Source organism: Oryza brachyantha, chromosome 3 (genome assembly GCF_000231095.2).
Source record: "Oryza brachyantha chromosome 3, ObraRS2, whole genome shotgun sequence".
Classification (NCBI taxonomy): Eukaryota; Viridiplantae; Streptophyta; class Magnoliopsida; order Poales; family Poaceae; genus Oryza; species Oryza brachyantha.
The window spans coordinates 28,079,128-28,098,747 of record NC_023165.2 but is presented as its reverse complement, the minus strand read 5'-3'; the positions used below and the strand labels follow the sequence as shown (position 1 = coordinate 28,098,747).

At 38.6% G+C, this 19,620-nt stretch overlaps 2 protein-coding genes across 5 annotated transcripts; one reads left to right on the top strand and one right to left on the bottom strand.

Annotated features, from left to right (window-relative positions):
* Positions 1-43: 43 nt before the first annotated feature.
* LOC102710111 (alpha-ketoglutarate-dependent dioxygenase AlkB-like) lies at positions 44-3,425 on the bottom strand. 2 transcript variants are annotated; one of them, XM_015834946.2, is made up of 4 exons: positions 2,797-3,425; positions 1,677-2,078; positions 991-1,335; positions 44-709 (listed from the first exon to the last, which is right to left on the bottom strand). In XM_015834946.2, the coding sequence occupies exons 1-4, from the start codon at positions 2,881-2,883 to the stop codon at positions 434-436; spliced, it is 1,110 nt and encodes a 369-aa protein (XP_015690432.1). In that variant the 5' UTR covers positions 2,884-3,425; the 3' UTR covers positions 44-433. The 2 variants fall into 2 exon arrangements, with proteins under 2 accessions (XP_015690432.1, XP_040378366.1); XM_040522432.1 differs by lacking the exon at positions 2,797-3,425 and adding an exon at positions 2,271-2,781.
* Positions 3,426-7,878: 4,453 nt separating this feature from the next.
* Positions 7,879-13,299, top strand: LOC102706827. Of its 3 annotated transcripts, none has more exons than XM_015834835.1 (11): positions 7,879-7,920; positions 8,384-9,285; positions 10,022-10,140; positions 10,217-10,336; positions 10,512-10,599; positions 11,209-11,300; positions 11,397-11,501; positions 11,974-12,083; positions 12,299-12,386; positions 12,484-12,510; positions 12,617-13,299. In XM_015834835.1, exons 2-11 carry the CDS (start codon positions 8,415-8,417, stop codon positions 12,698-12,700), a joined length of 1,704 nt encoding a protein of 567 aa, XP_015690321.1. In that variant the 5' UTR covers positions 7,879-7,920; positions 8,384-8,414; the 3' UTR covers positions 12,701-13,299. The 3 variants fall into 3 exon arrangements, with proteins under 3 accessions (XP_015690321.1, XP_006650793.1, XP_015690322.1); XM_006650730.2 differs by having other exon boundaries at positions 12,475-12,510; XM_015834836.1 differs by lacking the exon at positions 12,484-12,510.
* The last annotated feature ends 6,321 nt before the right edge of the window (positions 13,300-19,620 follow it).

The window sequence follows — 19,620 nt, the reverse complement described above, 5'->3', positions numbered from 1 at the left end:
TCAAAAAGATTAAAAAAAAACTTAGAATTCTACCTTTGCAGCACTGAATTCATGTATAGTCTACAAGCAATTCTTTTTGTCCCTTTTCCCCCTTCAATCAATTGCGTCGATCATCCCTCTCAAACAAAACAACTGCATCGCGAATATTTCAAATATATGGTCCAGAGTTTCCTCTAGATACTTGCTGCTACCATTTATCAGTATTTCAAGTGACATAAACTAGCAAATGGCATACACGAGTAAGCCAAAAAAAACTGGACATTTAACCGATGTGACCCAGGTTTTGTGCCAACAGGGCACTGAACTACAACACAAAATGGTGCCTTCTACTTCTACAGTTCTACTTCTACTTGTAAGTTGAACTTCAAACTTTCAAAGTAGCCTTTCCGGCAGAAACTTGAAAGTAGCCTAGGAAGCAGAATATATGAGCGAGCTAATACTGCCTGAATGTGAGGTTCAGACGTCCAGGTCGAAGTTTTGTCTCATCGGCCAGCCAATTTGGCGCGGTTTTTGGTTTGATTGTGGAAACCCCATGGAATATATCCCTTGATTTACCACCAAATATTAGAACATCACCAGATTCAAGATCAACCTTTGAAGCTTTATCTACATCCCTCACATCACCATACAAGAACTCTGCAGTGTCACCCAAGGAAAATGAAACAACAGGCAATTGCTTGAGAAGGCTGGCTTTTGTTTCATCTTTGTCCTGTAAAATGGCACAACCACACGGTACAATTAGACCATAGTAATTTCCAAACAGAAGTGCAGCAATATAAACATTTCAACTGCAAAGTGGAGAACTAAAGGCTACAACTCTTCCAGGTAGAGAAAACTCTGAAAAAAAACCTCAACCAAAGACGGTTTGACCTAGTCCAAAAATGCCATCCGAAAAACAAGATTTGTATGGATTAATTTATAATGGAAAAACAGTAGTGCATATTTTTGAAATATAATTATATAACATTTTAGAGTTAACTTGATTTTTACCTGGTGAAGACCTAACTTCCCGCCGGTGGTGTAGAAGTTAACAATGCAGATATCTGGTGACAATGGAGGAAGCTCTTCAACACCACTGGCAGTTCTGGCCTTCTGTTTCAGAAATTCATTGGAAGCTTGGATGGCATCTTTAACTATCTTCCTGAATAATTCTGGTATGCTTGGTGGTTGAGCACCATCAAATGGACGTGTATCTCCATATGAACTTGAATTTGGATCCCAGTTTTTCCCTAAGCACATCATCCGCAGACTTAATTTAGCCCCATCTCTATAGCCAGGAGTATAAAATCCTCCTGGGCCAACACCAAGAGTCTGGCAGCTTTTGATAATTGCAACCTGATATGCGCGATAAAATATATTAGCATATAATTTCAAAACTAAATAGACATTTGCAAATATTAGTATAGCCTAAATACAAGCATAATAATCAATAATTGGAAAAATGAATGTTAATGCAAAGAATTCTGAAAATATTGTGCAAGTTCTGATGAGACAGTATTGTGTAGTGCCATACTACTAAAAGAACTTCAAAAGCACGAGTGCACATGATTCCAGATTCTGACATTGGAAGAGTAAAATAAATGAAAAAAAAACCCGCTGATACTACTTTTGAAACAAAAGTTGATGCCTGAAGAGAACTGTAGTAAAATTGAGCAACATATGTGATATAGGCATACCTGATCATCATGCTTTAAGAATTTTTTCAACAGGACCATCCCAGGTCTCAAATATTGCAACGGAGCTACCTCCTTGGAAAATTGCTCCCTTTCTCGCCTTTTTTCTCTGTTGAGTTCCAGTAAAGAACGATTTAACTTGATGGAGCAATTGCCATCTTTTATGCATATATCAAATGGGGCAGCTCCTGAATCAGATCCTGCAGATACAGAACTGAATGGGCTGCTTCTTGAGTTTAGAGATTCAGACAACTGAACTGGTCTAGGTATGTGCAGCGGTGAATCTAGTGATTTCTGTGGTTGAGCAACCGGTGCAGCCATTTGGAGTGGGGATTTGTTACTGCTAACTGAAGGAGAGGATGAACTTGGCCCCGCCTTTTGGTGTTCCAACGACTTCTCACGAACCTGAAAATTATAGCATCAAGAATGCATTAGAAGCAGAGCACAAGTAACAAAATGCCAACAAGCTATCAGAAAGCAGAGCTAAATTGTACCTAACATGTAACAAATATCCTGCAGGTTTTTATCTAAAAAAGTCTAGATGTACTAATTGAAACAAGGCAGCAAAATAAACAGTTAGCAAAGATGCAATCCTACATGGTTCATAGAACTAAGCAACCACCAAATTGTACTTCATCTACAAGACCAAAGTTTGTCATGTACAAGTACATAACATAACTACGTTAGAAGGTTCAGTTCCTTGAGACCTCAACCTATGCAGATCATTGCACCAAGCCCCTGTCACCTGTCAGGAATCATGTACTGAGAAAGGAATGCACAATGTAGTATTGTTTGCAATCAAAATTGATCTACTACCTCCCCAGTTTCCGAGAGACGATTACAATTTTCATACTCCAAACCAAATCAATAATTGCTCCAATGTTGAACCCTAACCACCGCAGCTCACAAGCAGCAACAAATGTATGCAGTTTGGAAAAAGAAAACTCAAGCACAACCCCCGTCGTCATGGATACCCAGCAGAGGCGAAGACCACAGGGGGGCGGAGTGCGTGACGCTACCAGTTGCAATCGAATCGAATCGATCGGAAGGAAGGAAGAAGAGGAACCCGGAGGTAGGTTTCCCTAACATAAAGATGGAAAGCCTAGGGCACGGTGGAGCGTACCGATCCGCGTGGGAAGCGAGCGTTCTGCCGCTGGGGGAAGGTCACCGGCGTCCTGATGCCGTCGCCGACGCCGCCGCCGCCGGCCATCGAAAGTTCGAAACTACCGCGCGCGGAAGCGGAAACGAAAGCGGGAAAGTGCTTTACGCTTTCCTCCCTAGGTAGCGGCCAAAGTAGTTTTCCTTTTCCCTCGAAAACGAAATTAATTTTTAATCGACTCGTAGCAGTGTCCAATGGTTTTATATCCTGGGTTAGCGTCGGCTAAACCGACTCCGACTCTACTAATGACGCGCGAAAGCGATTAGCAGGAGAAATAAGGTAGATCACACAGAAGTATTTTTTCATAGAATGATAATTTTACCCGACCTCTATATATATCCAGCTTTCTTTAAAAAAATCATGAACTTAGCCTAAGTAGGACAATTAGCCTCTCAAATAATTCAATCTAAAATTCTACGAAGATTTGAAGCCATAACTTAAATTCTACTCAGTCGCTATAACCATGACTAAATGTCCTTTCAAATCTTAGGCCACTGCTACCACGGAGATAATCACAAATGTACGCAACACTATATATACTTCAACTAAATTATCCAAGAACAATGGATTAAATACCAGATTTATCGAAAACTATGTGAAGTATTTAGGATGGCACAACTACTCATTTCATAACAAAATTATCCCAAAGAGTGTACCTATTTTATCACATAAAATTGATTTAATAACATAATATACTATGAGTTTAAATTCTATAATATACGTAGCTTTGGGATAAAATTTTATTTGAAATATGTAGATTGGTGATATATAAGTAATTCTTTAAGCAGGTAGTGTATCAGTTTTTCACTTTTTTGCGATAGTGTGATGAATAAACAGTAAGCGTGGTGTGAAAATGACTGAAAACACAGAGAATAAGTGGCCTCGGCCTCCATATTTTACATGCAAATCCGTGATTAACTGTTCGTAATGTTTGATGAAATCATTTGTGAAAAAAATATTAGTCTCGTGGTACACGTGTCAATAAGGGAGCGATGCAAATGACGGCAGCTCGGAGATGGGGGCGGAGCGGCGGCGCGTCGCCGTCGACTGATGGTGGCGGCGTCTCCTCCCGAGCCCGAGCATGCCGAGCAGCGCCCTCACGATGTCGCCCGCCGCCGCCGGCCACGACGACCTCGGCCGGCACCTCCTCCCCTTCATCTGGACCGACTGGTACGACGGCGGCGGCGAGATGGGCGGCAGGGGCGCCGACGTCGCCGTCGATGCCTCCGGCACGGCGCCGGTCTTGGGCGTGCCCGGCGACGACTCCCACAGGAACGGCACGGCGCCGGCGCGGAGGCTGTAGTACACCCTGAACGACGCGTTCGCCAGGCCCGACCGCTCCCTCGACGCCGCCGCCGCCTTGCCGTCGAAGCCGGCGTGCTTCTTGGCGCCGGAGACCGGCCGAACGGCGAGCTGCTGCTGCTGCTGCTTGCTCCCCATGACCTTAAAAACTCGCAATGCTCACAAGCTCCAATTTTTTTGCTCCTCTCCTTCAAAAAAAGGTAACCTTTTGAATTTCACTGCAACTATTTGACAATGATCCTTCTAGGGTTCTTATGGCTATCAGATAATAATCTGAGTAATTATCTGAGTTTGGGAGAGCTGGTTCTTGGTTGAGAGAGCTTGAAACGCTCTGACAAAGTGGCAAACCCAGGTTCTGTTCCACAGAACATAAGCAGGCTGGGGCTTTTATAATCAATCAGGATTTGACTTGTAGCTAGGCTGGATTCAGAGTTTGGCTCTGGACATGCCATTGCCAAGTTGCAATGCAAGATTTTTATATAGATCGTGGCAGGACCATGAGAGTGTGAGTTGCAAGTCTTTTTTTTATTGATTACAAGCCTGCATCAATGAATAATGAGCAGTTGGTTGATGATGGAGCATTGATAATTATGTTGGCTTCAAGGGAAACGGGATGGAAATGGACTTAAACGTATTATTGTTATTGTTGGCCCACTGACTGGAAAATTTTGCCTTTGCATGGTACGGATGATGACTTTCTTAAGCCATTCTTCAGCATTTCGATTGGGTCTATTTTCTAATCCATCGCGTTCGTTGGGAAAATTAGGTGTTGAGAAATCGGACTTACTTTTTTTTGCTTCTGCTTATACTTATAAGCCAAATTTTAAATTTTTAACTGTAAATTTAGAGTTGATTTTAAGGTTTTTATCATAGTTTTTTTTCAACATTGATTTTTAAATCACTAAGAAAACACATATATAAAAGTTTTATTATAGATTATATCGTTTGACTTGCCAAATAATCACACCTCTGATTAGTTGCCATGACCTGTGAACTGCTGCAGAGCAAGTGAGCAACGCGGTTAGTAGCCGTCCATCGAGGCGTCGTCTCTGTGGTTGTGGTTGTGGTTATTTCCTGACGCTCCCTTTCTGACAGTGTCGTCTCACCTAAATGAAAGCATAATTTCTTGCCATCTTGGAGTAGCTAGGATTACTGAATCTTACTGCTTCTGATTACCAGACAAAAAAAGAACAGTTGCCTTGCCCCTAATGATCCTCAAAACACTATGGCTGGAAAGAAACAAGCTGCAACAAGAGGTTAATCTGTTAACAGCAGAGAATTTCTTATTGTTTAACCAAACTGTCCTATGCTGAGTATGTTGTCCTTACGATGCCATTGATCCTGTAATCTAATCACTTTTCAGACAGACAACGAGGTCATTAACTGAATTGTCTGCCTGCGTTTGTATCCATCTGACTGACCCACGACAAAAACGTCTCACCTAGCCGAGACCGAGATCGTTCTACTGTCTAACTTAGGACAGAGAAGATGCATTTTAATTTAGCTCCTGTAATGAAGGTAGCCCCTGCTGCTTTTTGATCAAAACAACTTTTTTTTTTGAATTGAATCAAAACAACTTTTAAAAGTTGATCAAAAACAACTTTTAATGGTTGGCAGGATGTACTGTCGGTATAAACGTCCCGATGGTTTGTAATTGATTTGATTTTTCTTTCTATTATATTGCGGCATAAAATTAGAAAGCATAATTCTGTCTTTTATTTTTATTGAATTGAATCAAAACAACTTTTAAAAGTTGATCAAAAACAACTTTTAATGGTTGGCAGGATGTACTGTCGGTATAAACGTCCCGATGGTTTGTAATTGATTTGATTTTTCTTTCTATTATATTGCGGCATAAAATTAGAAAGCATAATTCTGTCTTTTATTTTTATTTCTAGGATATTCTTATAAATTTCAGACAGACAGTAATATACTAGTGCCATCGTCTTTGGTTGTGGATTGATTTGATGTTAGGTGTCTCGAAATTACTAAAATAACACTATTTCTATTTTATTTTAAATTCAAAACATACCCTCGTTTATACTGAAAGTATATAATACACCATACAGTTTGCACCTTCTGACAAGAAGAAGCTTTCTAAAGTTCCAAGCCTGAATTGCAGCAAGGACAGCAAGATCATGGTCTACTTAGGAAGAGACAGCAAGCAGATTCAAGCCTGCATCTATGATAAAAAAGATCATTAGGCAACCACTCCAACAGCTTCAGTTCCTGAAAAAGGTGAATTTATGTTGCATAAACAGTAACAATGTACTGACTTTATAGGAACATAATGTGATCACATGCTTAGGCATCCTGCTAGCTAATCCATCAGCTCATATAAATTTCAGAAATCCAGGGCCATGCCTCCTGCTGCTACCAGCTATAGCTAGATTGATGTGGCCGTGTACGTCCACCCAGTTAGATATCTAATCCACTTCTTTTTTCACGCGCACGCTTCTCGAACTGCTAAACGGTGTATTTTTACGAAAATTTTCTATATAAAAGTTGTTTTAAAAATCATATTAATCTATTTTATATTTTTAATAATTAATACTTCCTCCGTCCCATAATAACCTCATTTTCGTTTTTCCGTGTCCAACGTTTGACCATTCGTCTTATTTGAAAAATTTATTAAAAAACTTAAAAAAATTAATCACGTATAAAATATTATTTATATTTTATCATCTAGTAATAATAAAAATATTAATCGTAAAAAAATCAAATAAGACGAATGGTCAAACGTTGGACACGAAAAAACGAAAAATAAGATTATTATGAAACAGAGGTAGTAATTAATTAATATCCTAATATATTAGGATATTTTCCGTGACGGATAACCAACCCACCCCCTCCAAACGAACGCAGCCGTGATCATGTACGTAGTTGATGTGCATCTCGCAACGGCTGGTGACTGACAGTGTGATGGATGCACGCTGCCGTAGACTACTATTGGATTAGTACTCACGCTGATAATTAAGATGGAGACCCGGCTGATGATGTTTGAATTGTTGGCCTCACAAGGGTTCAAGGACAGGAGCAATAGTTCAGTTAGATCTGCCTTCGCTTACAAGTAGACGTCGCTTTATCCCTAGATTTTTTTTTCGTCTTAAATTGTTGGCAGTTTTTCTGGTTTAAATTTTGCATTTTACCTCTCTCCCATCAAATTTTTTTTGACTCTTTAGACAAAATTTAGTCAAACTTTTAAAATACTTCTAGTCAATAATTTCTCAAATGTGAACTTAAAAAACAAAAGAAATTATATACGTAGGTTTGCCGCAAATGGCTATGTGCGTACTAGTTATGCTTGAAATTTTGAAATTTTGATCTTTTAAAAAACATATTTTATAAATATATCCTTAAAAACCTTGTTACATAAATAAACCTTTTTTTATTACGCTAACGTCATTGGCGCCGTCGTTGTATATGACAGCACCAATGGTATGCTCATGTGATCATTGGTGCCGTCCTATACAATGACGTCGCCAATAACGTTGACGTGATAAAAAAGATCCATTCGTGCAATAGATTTTCTTATAGTTCTATTTGTAACATAAGTTAAAAAAAAAAAGACTAAAATGTCAAAATCGCAGCTAGTCATGCCACGTGCATACCAGTTCATCCCAAAAGCCCGTAGCCGTCGGATCGGCCCAATGGAATATAGCCCACAAGAAAAACTTAACTAGAGCCCACGAGCTCCTGTTTGGCTCCTCTGCCTCCGCGGCGCTCTCGCCCCCTTCCTCTCCGCCGCCGCGCGCCGCCGCCTTCACCGTCCGCCGCGCCGGGAAGGTAAGCCAGGGGCATGATCCCGTTCGTCCTTACCCTTAGACTAGCCGGCCGTCCCAGTGTGGCGCTCCCCTCCTCGTTCCCTGTGTTCGCCCGCGTAGGCATTTCGTCGAACACCTATCCCGCCGCGTGCACGTGTTGCTTCGTTTTTTTTGTCCTTCTTCGCCGTGGTGCGGGTGCCCCCGATCCTGTGGAAGGATGGTAGTAATGTCCGCTATATTTTTGTTGAGAAAGTGCATTCCGTCGTTTGCGTGCGCCCGTGTTGGGCGGTTCTGCTGCTCTTGCAGATGCCTGTGCGCATCGCTTGTGTTTGCTTCTGGGGTGGACTTCCTGACTTCGTGTTGTTGTTCGTGCTTACCCGCGCATGATTTTAGATTTTTTTTTGTAGCTTATTGTATGTATAAGCACCTGCGCAGGTGCGCTGCTTGTTATGGTAGTCCTTAACCTGCCATCGTCTCGCGTGCAGGTGATTTGATTTCGTCTGCTAAAAGTGAGAAATGCCACTTCATGTTCGCATAAGGGAGAAGACAAGCATAGCGAGCTGGGTGAGTTTCAGGAGGAACTGGAGTGGTGGTGGGATTGCCGGGGGGAAGAAGAGTGGCAAAAGAGAAGATGCTACAAGGAAAGGAACTAGGACAGTTGGTGGAAACAAGAGTGAGAAGAGAGAAGCATACAAGGAGACAAGAGGACATGCTGGACAGAGGAGGAGGTGGAGCGATGGAAGTGGTCGAGCAGATGCGGAGAAGAATGCATCAGGGGTTGTGAGGAGGAAAAGTAAGGGTGATGATGACAAGTGGAATGGTGATCACGGTGACACATCGTATTCTAAATCAAAGCTGATCAGAAATGGCCCTTCCACTATGACACGGGGAAAGGCTTCTGCGAGAAAAGGTAATAGATTTAGGTCTCAAAGTTCAGATGAGGATGATCTGCACACAGTGAAAAGGAGTAACAACATGGTTTCCGGTGTAAGTAGAGGAGGAAGGAGTAAGCGGATGGTTTCTGGTATAGGTAGAGAGGGAAAAGATCAATCAGTGCTCAGTAAGAATGCAGAGGCATCCAAAGGGAAGAGGTTTGATACATCTACTAGAGTTAGTCAGCAAAAAGAGGCTGCCACAAATGCCAATATGGATGATCATGTTGCAGAAGGAAAGAAGTCAGATGATCCTAGCCAGATTGCCGAAGAGAAACCCCGCCCTCGTCGTACTCGAGTGCTGGACAAGACTGGGAAAAAAATTAGGGTTGTGAAGAAGGATTCAGTTTCTGACACTGAGGAACCACTTCCTCCTAAGAAGAGAAAGCGGATGAAACTGGATCCCTATGACACATCAAACAAAAGGCTCGAGGATTCTACTACCAATAAGGATGGTGCGAATGCTATCTCACTTCGCTTACTTAAAGATAATGGCTGAATTCATTGTGCATCTGTATAGGCTTTTGTGTTCCATGGCTTGCATCCATAGCCCATTAAACTACGATGGCAGAACAGCCCCCCTCATGGATATTTTCTTGGATTACCCTTGGAAACTGCATAGTAGTTCCTATCTCCGAGTGCATATTAGAAAAAAAGGAGCTGGAATGTTCTGTATATGAAATTATGGGCTTAGAACTAAGGAATCAAGGAAATGTTGTGCATCCTATCTTTATCGCTAGATATTTATACACTGATGGATAATTTGATATCCCTTTAAGATCAAAAAAAATATGCACAAAATAGCATGATAACCCCTTTCTCAGAGAGAAAAAAAGAGGGATTTTTGGAAGAAATCGGCATAGAAAGACGTACAGTTTTAACCTGCAAGGTCTGTTTTTATTTAGCTAGGTCGTTTACCCCAGCTGGAAATTTTAAGTATCTGCACATGCTCTGTGAAGCAAGGCTGTGAAGGATTGTTGAAGGGAACACTCTCTTCTTTCAGCTGATAAAACCACAAATTTACTTTGTCTGTTTGTTTCCCCTCAACGAGATGATTCTTTTTCATGAACTTCTGAATCAATCCATCTGCATCCAATTCCTTTTATTTATTTTAACCGTGGTCTTATGAGGAATAGATATGATCATCAAACTTCTACTCCTGTAATGTAACTTCTGTTATTTTGTTTTTAGTTTTCAGTGCAGAGAAAATTCCAGAAAAAAGTTCACCTGAAGAGACTGAGATGTCTATAAATTCTAAATTTCGTGCTATACAGCCAAGTTCCTCAATCATTTCATATGTTGAAGACAATGTAAACACTATTACCTCCTCACTTTTCTTTCTCCATGTGGATGCATTTCTGGTGACATAATATTATCCTTTTGCAGCTACTAGGTCGTAGGCGCCTGAATGAGATAAAAAATGCTGGCTACAATGTTAAGCTCTCTGCTCCTTTGGATAACGTGCCCTTCTCAACAAACGCTGATCGGGACCGCATCGAAGAAAATGTAAGAAGATACAATATAATCGATCCTTGAATTCTTCTGCTTTTGTTTTTGCTGATCATGCTTGGTTCACATATAGTTTAAGTTATTGTGTAGCACTAAAACATCTATCTTGAATTCTAGATGGACTTTTGAGATCCACTTGTATTTATTGTTGCTCACAGAAAACTGTTAACAGGTGTTCAGAAATAAGTTGGAATTCTTTGCTGCGGCAAAAATCTCGTCATCATTCCCTCCTCCTACAATTCCAGAGATAGCATTTGCAGGTAACTTTCAAAAAAAATGAAAGAATTGAGGATAGCTGTCCCATATTTTGCCAGGTGAATATTTGAATTTGATCTTTAAAGCCTCCTTTGATTTGAAGGAAAACATAGATTTTGTAGGGTTTCAATCCTATAGGATTTTTCCCTATATGGCCTTTTGAAACAAAGGATACGATCCTGTGAAATTTCTGTGGAATGGCTTATTCCATGCAAGTTTTGGAGGAAATATAATATGAGGTCCAACTTCATGCCTTCGAGTCTTATCTCACCTCAATTTTCTGTGTTTTTCCTACGGTCCAATCAAACAGCCATCCCTGTACTTTCCTATATTTTGCACTCCTCTGTTTTACACTTTTATTCATGTCAAAATCTTGTCTTTCTTTCCTATTCCTCCATTTTCTCAATCCTATGTTTCAAAGGAAGCCCAGTTCAATCACATTTTCTTTATGTGCATTCCATTTAGGTTCTACGTATGAGACTCTGCTGACATTTACTTTCCCTGTAAAAGAATTATGGCTGACAAGAAATTGAGTGGTGCATAATCTTTTGCTCAAGTGTCGTAGTGTTTCTGCAAAGTTATTCCCTGCCTTTTAACACTTCTTGAAATTTTAGGGGTATCAAATGTTGGGAAATCATCACTACTTAATGCACTCACAAGGCAATGGGGTGTTGTGCGGACATCAGATAAGCCAGGACTTACTCAGGTATGTCGAATGGAGTTTGTGCGCTTCGCTTTAATTGTTTTTAGTATTGGACAGTCCATGAGTCTATTTGTTTATGTGTATCATTCCTTATTACAGACTATAAATTTCTTCCGGCTTGCATCAAAGCTATGCCTTGTTGATCTGCCTGGATATGGTTTTGCTTATGCAAAGGATGAAGTTAAAGACTCATGGCAAGAGCTGGTAAGTACCCCAAGACATGAAGAATAAGCTTGTTGTGAATCATATCACCTTGCATCTTGCAATTTGAATGTTATTGGGATATCTAACCAATATGTCCACTGTAAATGCTAGCTATATCACTTGCACAATATTTTTTGTGGATTTTACTTGCGAAGAACTGATGAAATTCCTGTAGCTCATTGCTTCACAACCCTTCTGCGAGTGTTACTTTCTGATCTCTTTCCTCCTATAGCACACATTCCTCTGGTAGACACATCTAGTTTAGTCATTCAGCTGAGCATAATTTTGAAATCAAGGAGCTAGTTGCAATCCGTTAGTGCACAAATACTCTTGCACAATAGACCAACAACCTCCTGGCGCCCATATGGTATATATGGTCTTCTCCATATGCCCACTGGATCTGTATGGCAATGAAATTTCCCATTGTGTTTTGAGCTTTTTAGAACACTAAGCTTTTGAAGGATATTTGTAGGTGAAGGAGTATGTTTCAACCAGGGTCGGCCTAGAAAGAGTGTGCCTTCTTGTGCACACTAAACGTGGAATGAAACCGTTGGACTACGAACTTGTAGACCTAATGGAAAGGTTTGCTTTCACTGAACATTTCTTTCATCTTTATAGAAGCATGAGTTCAAATAAACCACCTAATTTCAGGTTTCATGGTTCTGTCGCTTCAACAAAAATTCATTGATGTGCTGTTGATTTTATTTTCTGAAAGCACTTCATAGGCTTCTGATCACATCTATAGAGTGGTGTTTACTTCATATTCTCCAGTAACGTTTCTAAATAAACCACTGTAGATCCAAGACACCGTATCAGATTGTATTGACCAAGACTGATTTGGTTTTCCCTATAGACGTGGCTCGCCGTGCTATGGAAATCCAAGAGGTTCTCTTCCCCTGACCCCTCCTTCCCTCTCTCTCATCTCAGTACACCCTCTTGAGTTGTTACCTAACAGAATCACTTCTCTTTTAAGAGTCTGAAGAAGAAAAAGTCAGTGGTCAACCCGGTGGTGAGCTATTGCATTCAAATCTCTTGTGTTATACTTGAGCTCTTTCCTCTCTGGTCAAGTGCATTATATCATAATACTACCTGATATAAAATTACACGTTTTGTAGATGATGGTGAGCTCTAAAACGGGAGCTGGTGTACGCAACCTGAGAGGGGTGCTTGGGAAGTTAGCTCGCTTCATCAAGCCATAGCAAAAGAAGGTTCAAAGTTTGGGGACTAGTGTTTCGGGATATTTAAAGAGTTTAGCTCTTAAGCAATTCCCAAATTAGGTTAGAACTTGAGACCATCGATTTTGGAGGCCATTTTCCTTTCTGAGCCGATTGTGTCGCTCGGACAGCACATCCTGCTACCTTGTCTCACTTCCTCTCTCTCCTTCAGCTCAGATTGTGAGATTGTGATGACATGGATGGGCTTATCGTTTAATTAGCCCTTATTATAGTTGTCCTTAAGCTAGTAGGCAAAGCAACACAATCTATCTATCTATCCATCACCGATAGGTTTGTGGCAGATGAATGGATTCAGGGAGAACATTTTTTAGTGCTTGTGTTGGGCTTATTGGGCCGACATGTGCTTCTTATTCTGATCTATTGGGCTGATATGTGTAGCTTGTAAAGCCCAGTTAGGCCCAATGATGGGGAGATGATGTGGCCTAACGGTTTAAGCCTATGCCCTTTTCATTTTTTTGCCTTTATTCTGTGTGTCCTTGCTCTCCCTCTTTCTTGTGTACAAGTTGAGAACACAAAATACACAAAACCAGTACTTGCTATCTTTTTTCCTATTTATTGCTGTTTCCTCCATCCATACAAAAAAAAAATCAACTTGTGACTATGAATCTGGACATATTGATTTTTTTTTACATAATAAGTATGTTATAATAGATTTTTTTTGGGCATGTGGTACAAGCTCTGGCATTCACTAGAGAAGATGGACACCAACACCAAATCTAGTATATTCAAGTCCAAATGGGATAACTAAGGTTGAAAAGAGCACCCTACTCACCTTCAGTCCATTGGCTTTGTTCACATGCCCTTGTGATCTTGAAACAGCATAGGAGACTTTGCAATCCATATCATCATGTTGAATTTACTGCCTTGACCTGAAAACCCAAGAATATTCTTCACCAAACCATCATATGCTTGCTTGACAGTTGACACATCAACGAATCACTTTCCTCCTCTCCACTCTAACAAGAGACAGAAAGAAAAAAAATATTCAAATAAAAAAGAAAGAAAAGACAGACAGAAAGAAGCTTCTGCTCTCTCTCTCTCTATCCATCTCTGTCTTTCTCTCTCCTCGTAGAAAAAAGGAGAAGCAGTGGATGTCGCACTTGCACCTTACCCTGTGATAATACAAGTGCATGACACACAAGATCGACATGAGGTAGAGAGAGAAAGAAAGAGAGGAGGAGAGATAGTGAAGGACAGTGACCCCCTACCAAACAGCAAGTTTAAACCACAAGTTAAAACATATATATGCTTCCCTTTATTTCGTTAAATATAACTATTTTTTAACAGTGGTAAGTCTTTAACTATTAGTAAATGAATTAAATAGACTGATTGTGTAAAAATAATATCACCAGATTTATTATTAAACAGTCGGTCATACTAAACAATATTTTGTTTAAAAATAGTTATATTTTGGACGGATGGAGCGAATTAAAATCTGCACCGTGTGTCATGCACAATGGCCTTTTCTTTATATCCCATCTGATACCAAAGCCATTGATCAATGATCATGGTGTGGTGATAAGCACAAAGAGGTAGAAAAAAAAAAGGTCAGGCAAATTCAACCAATGATGGGGGATCAGGTAGGCAAAGAGAGGGACACAATGCATATATGCAGATGCAGCTGCAGGCAGCCTTGTCTGATCCCATGATGATATAATAGCCTCTCTTCTTGTGCATGTATGCTGTGTTTGTGTTTCTGAAGATGAACATGAGAGGGAAATTAAAAGGAGCTGCAAATGGCTTGACATCCACATTCTTTTCTTCCCCCTTTCATTGCACTCTTTTTGGAGCACAATTATTGGGTTTTTGTTGGGTGTGTGTGATGAGGTCATGTCTGGTCCCATTGTGCAATTGCATCAAGGCATCTTTGGATCTTTGTCACTCACATCAGTATGTGTTTATATATGCACAAGTAATTAAGCGTATGCATTTGACAGGACTGATGTGAGCTAGCTAGGAGAGGCCAATATTTTTCTCTTTTGTAGAGAGTTGATTTTTTATTTTTTGCTTACTCGAGCTAGCTAGGGACATTTACTAAATCCCCTAATGACATGTAGAACTGTGTATCTGTGCAGAGCCGTTGATTAGTCATCCGTCACTGCATCAACCAGTACCCTCCGTTACAAAATAAACAAATTTAAGATTGGATGTGACATGTCCTAATGCATGTGTCATATAAGATATTAAATCCTAAATTTATTTATTTTAGGACGAGAAGAGTAATATGATAATTTATTTTAAAACAGATAGAGCACTATAATAATTAAATGACTAATTTTTTAATACAATGAAAAGCCCTCTGTACAAATTAAGGTCGTGTGCACTGCAAATGACCCTAACTATAATCCTCTATAAGAACATGCATTAGCAGAATTTTGAAAATGCTAATTGTGGTGGAGCTGGACTGCAAATTTGGAGGGATCAAGGCCAAATGATTTATATAAAGAAGGGATTGCTGGGAGATTTGTATAGTTTGTATACCAAGGATGAGTCGAATCTGCCTCCTAAAGTGAAAATTCATCTCATTTCATATGAGCACACTTGCGAAACTACCAAACGGTATATTTTCTAAACATTTTTATGTAAAAATTGTTTTAAACTATCATATTAATCTATTCGTGAGTTTAGAATAACTAATGCTTAATTTATTATTTATCAATGATATACATCATTTGTGTGATCTCTCCTTCTTTTCACTCACCTTTAAATTATTTTAAACTAAGTCTAAGTTTATCACCGTTTCCCATATTTTTGCGCCACGTTTGTTTAAGTCGTGGCTAGCAAAAAGTAAACCATATTTTAGCTGACAAAGAAAGATTGTGTTGCATTATTATTTTTTAGTTGATGATATATGTTGGGCCATGAGAAAAGAGAGGAGAATCTCTCATCATGAGTGTGGATATAAACCAAAATACGATCACATAAGTTCAACCGAAACTGTTAAGTTACTACTAAATAGTAGGAGTAGTAAATTAAGAAATTGCTTATGGACAAATGGTGAATCCTAATTTGGGGGCTTGCTGTGAACGTCATTAGGCTCGCTGTTGATAGCTTAGTTTTAATTTCTAGATGCGGTGGTCGTTGTTCAAGCGTTAGGTAAAGATAGGTTAGACTTTTTATCACACCATACACTTGGGACAAACTAAGGAACGGTTTGGGAACATGCAGTTTTTTATTTAAAAAAAAAAAGAAGTACACATGGATTCGATTCTTAACGTCGGCGGTAACCAATCGATTTGGTATCACGCGATGAAAGGTTATATATTGCACTCCCACTATTTTTTATAAACTGCTGACTTTTAGATTTACGTTTGATAATTTATTTTATTTAAAAAATTATATAATTATTAATTATTTTGATATAATATAATTTATTATTATAGGAGTTTTAAGTACGACTTTTAATTTTGTATATTTGGATAAAATTTTTAAACAAGACGAATGATCAAATGTAGATTTAAAAATCAATGATGTCATATAAAAATAATGAAGTGAGTACTAGAGTAACTTAGTTGGTTAGAGGTATTATAACAGTTTACTTGCCCGGTTTTTAACTTGCTACCTCTGCCCTTACTTATGTAGATGTATTTGCCACGTTATTGCAATAGATTATTTAATTAACACTTTGGGAAAATGTTTTCTCAGAAAACGTTATCTTATTGTGTTGCTTATACTCCCTCTAAATTTTCTTTTTATCAACGTCATACATTAGCATATGGAGGGGCACCATTTTTCAAACTACATGTTAAATTTATCCATCAAAATAATCTCTCTTTGGAAATCATGTGTTGCTCGGTTAGCCAGCGTATCTACTGCCCACTCGGGTTCGATCTTAAGACGCAAACGAAGTTTTAAGCCGCGTATAGTGCCGCCGGTTGACCGTGCAGACTGTGGCGGCGAGGCGAGCGCCGAGACGAGCTGAGCTGAGCTGCAACAACCGACAGCGTCTCATGATTTGGGCGACAAAATCCTCCTCGTGTGCACGGATCGTTTTCTCTACGCCCCCACCGGCGTGGCACGTGTTAGGCCCTTCTTGCATTCAAATCTTTGCCAGGCGCAGGGCGTACACCGCGGCATTATGCTGTTGCATTTATATTTTCTTTTTTAGGGGGTATTTGTAAGCATAGCTATATTCCGTAAATATTTTGTTTGGCTTTTTTCATGAAAAAACAAACAATCATCCATATATTTTTGAGAACTTTTTAAATACATACAATGTTTATACTATTTGTGCAGAAAGAGATCCGGAGCACCATGTTACCATAATAAGAATATACTATTGTTTTTTTTAGAACCTAAGGATCTATTGGCTATTTTACAAGGCCATATGAACTGGATGTGCTTGGAGGATTTGCTAGGGATTAGAACCAATTAGAAAACAATACTATAGATTTGTGATTTTTTTCCTTATGCTTATCCATATAACTTATTAGCAACTAAAATGCAATTTTCCATAAAACTTTTATAGACATGTTCTTATCGATTAAAACACAAATATTATAGAATAAACCAGGATAAAAAGCAATACAGTCAATTTTAAGTAAATTTTAAAATTTAGATTTTGAGTAAAAGCAAAAGATGCAAGTCTTGTTAACTAACCGTTTATTTTCTGGTTTTCTATGCGCTTTTAAGCCGTAAGAGAGTACATAACTGCTTTTATGGCAAAAAAGAAAAATTGGGAAGACTTTTCCGCCAGGGAGGTTAGTGCAATCCAAGACCAAAAGTAAGGTCTTGTTTAGTTCTCAAATTTTTTTTCAAAAACATTACATCAAATTTTTAGATATCTAAATAAAACATTAAATATAGATAAAAAAAACTAATTTTACTTTTATGGAAGAAATCTTAAGACGAATCTTTTAAGCCTAATTAGTCCATGATTAGCTATAAGTGCTACAGTAACCAACATATACTAATGATGGATTAATTAGGCTTAAAAGATTCGTCTCGCAGTTTCTAGGCTAGCCGTGAAATTCGTTTTTTCATTCGTGTCCAAAAAACTCTTCCAACATCCAGTCAAATATTTGATGTGACCTTCCTCCCAGACATTTTCTCAATCTCAACACCACCTTAAAAAAAATATGGGTGGGTCCCACTCAACGAATTCCGACGAACCGCGGAGAGAGGGAATAAAAGAATCGCGGCCAGTGGATGATTCCGCGTGAACGGTGTGCTGTTTTCATTGCCCAATATGATAAAAAAAATTAAATGAAAACTATCGCTCGGTATTATTTACCACCTTTTATCCCATAACATATATATATATATATATATATTTAAATTTAAACTACGACTATATATTTATTATGCGACAAAAGTAATAATAAAGTGCTGCACTCCCGCTTTTGTATACTATAGTTTATTTCAACAATTCATTTTATATGTGTAGATTTATTTATATTAGTATGCATATGAATCTATAGAATCAGGTAACTTAAAAACATAGTCGCTTCTATCCGTTTTTGTAATGTAAGACTTTTTAATATTGTCTAGATTCATATGGATGCTAGACACAGGTATAAATTATATATATTTATTTATAAATAAATTTACGTAAGATATAGAGTTTTACGGTATGCGGACCGTAATAGAATAATAATAATAAATACAATGGAGAACAAATGACTTTTAAAACCACGTGGAGTATGGTGGGGCCCACCGGAGCGTGCCATCGAAATCGTGTCGTGGTCCCCACGTCCCCGTAGTTTCCTCCACCCAGTCAAATACGCCCACTCGGCCTTTTTCAGAACAGAACCACTACTGCAACTGCACTTGACTTTTTATTATTATACCACTACTAATAATAATTATATAATCGAATTTTGCAAAACACGATCTTGGCTAATGGTCCACCGTGCAAGTGTCCCCAGCTGCGCCCCTTTGCTGAGTGGGCAGCTTAATCAGCTTACGGTTGTCCCAGTTTTAAGGAAATGAATTAGATAGCGTGGACATAAGGAGTTAGGCCATGATTGGAAGATATTTATTTTTAAGGTTATGGCTTATAAACCGAAGAAACATCACACACTTGAGAGTATTAAGTGGTGTTTGTTTGGTTTTTTAAGAAAAAAAATTATATATTATAAATAAAAATAATAATTTATAAATAAAACTTTTATATATGTGTTTTTAGCATTCTAAAAGTCAAGCCTGAAAAATAAAGTATAATGAAGAAATATCAAAATCAATTTAAATTCAATGTTAAAAATTCAAATTTTAGCTGATAATGATAAGTGTAAACATAAAAGAAAAGATAAGGGTGCAAACTGCCCGAGCTTAATTTGGCATATCTTGAGCAATGAGAATGGCCAAACCTATTCATAACTAAATAGGAACATCCGATTGTTGAGTGAAAGAAAAAAAATTGAGGATACAAATAAATGAATCAATTACAGTAGAGTTGAAAAGTTATTTCAATTCCGATTATGATAAGATTTCTTAAAAAAAATGGCACCCCGTTTGAAAGTTTATACAGCGTGTCCGTAACCACTGATGTATTGGGCCATGGGTAGTTCTCAAATTTTTTTCCTAAAAACATCCCATCAAATGAACATTAAAACTAACTACATATTTATAGAGAAAATCGTGAGATGGATTTTTTAGCCTAATTAGTGCATGATTAGCCATACGTCCTATGGTAATCAGCATGTACTAATGACGTATTAATTAGACTCAAAAGATTTGTTTCGTGGTTTCCAGACGTAATCTAAATTTTGTTTTATAATAGACTATATTTAATACTTTAAATATGTGACCATACCTATTTAATACTTTAAATAAACCTTAGTGGTACGAACCAGGGGTGCATACAGGCAATACAGGTAGAAACTTCCACTCCCCGTTTCCTCCGCTCCGCTTTGCTTTTAGTCAAGACTCTCTATAACAAAAAA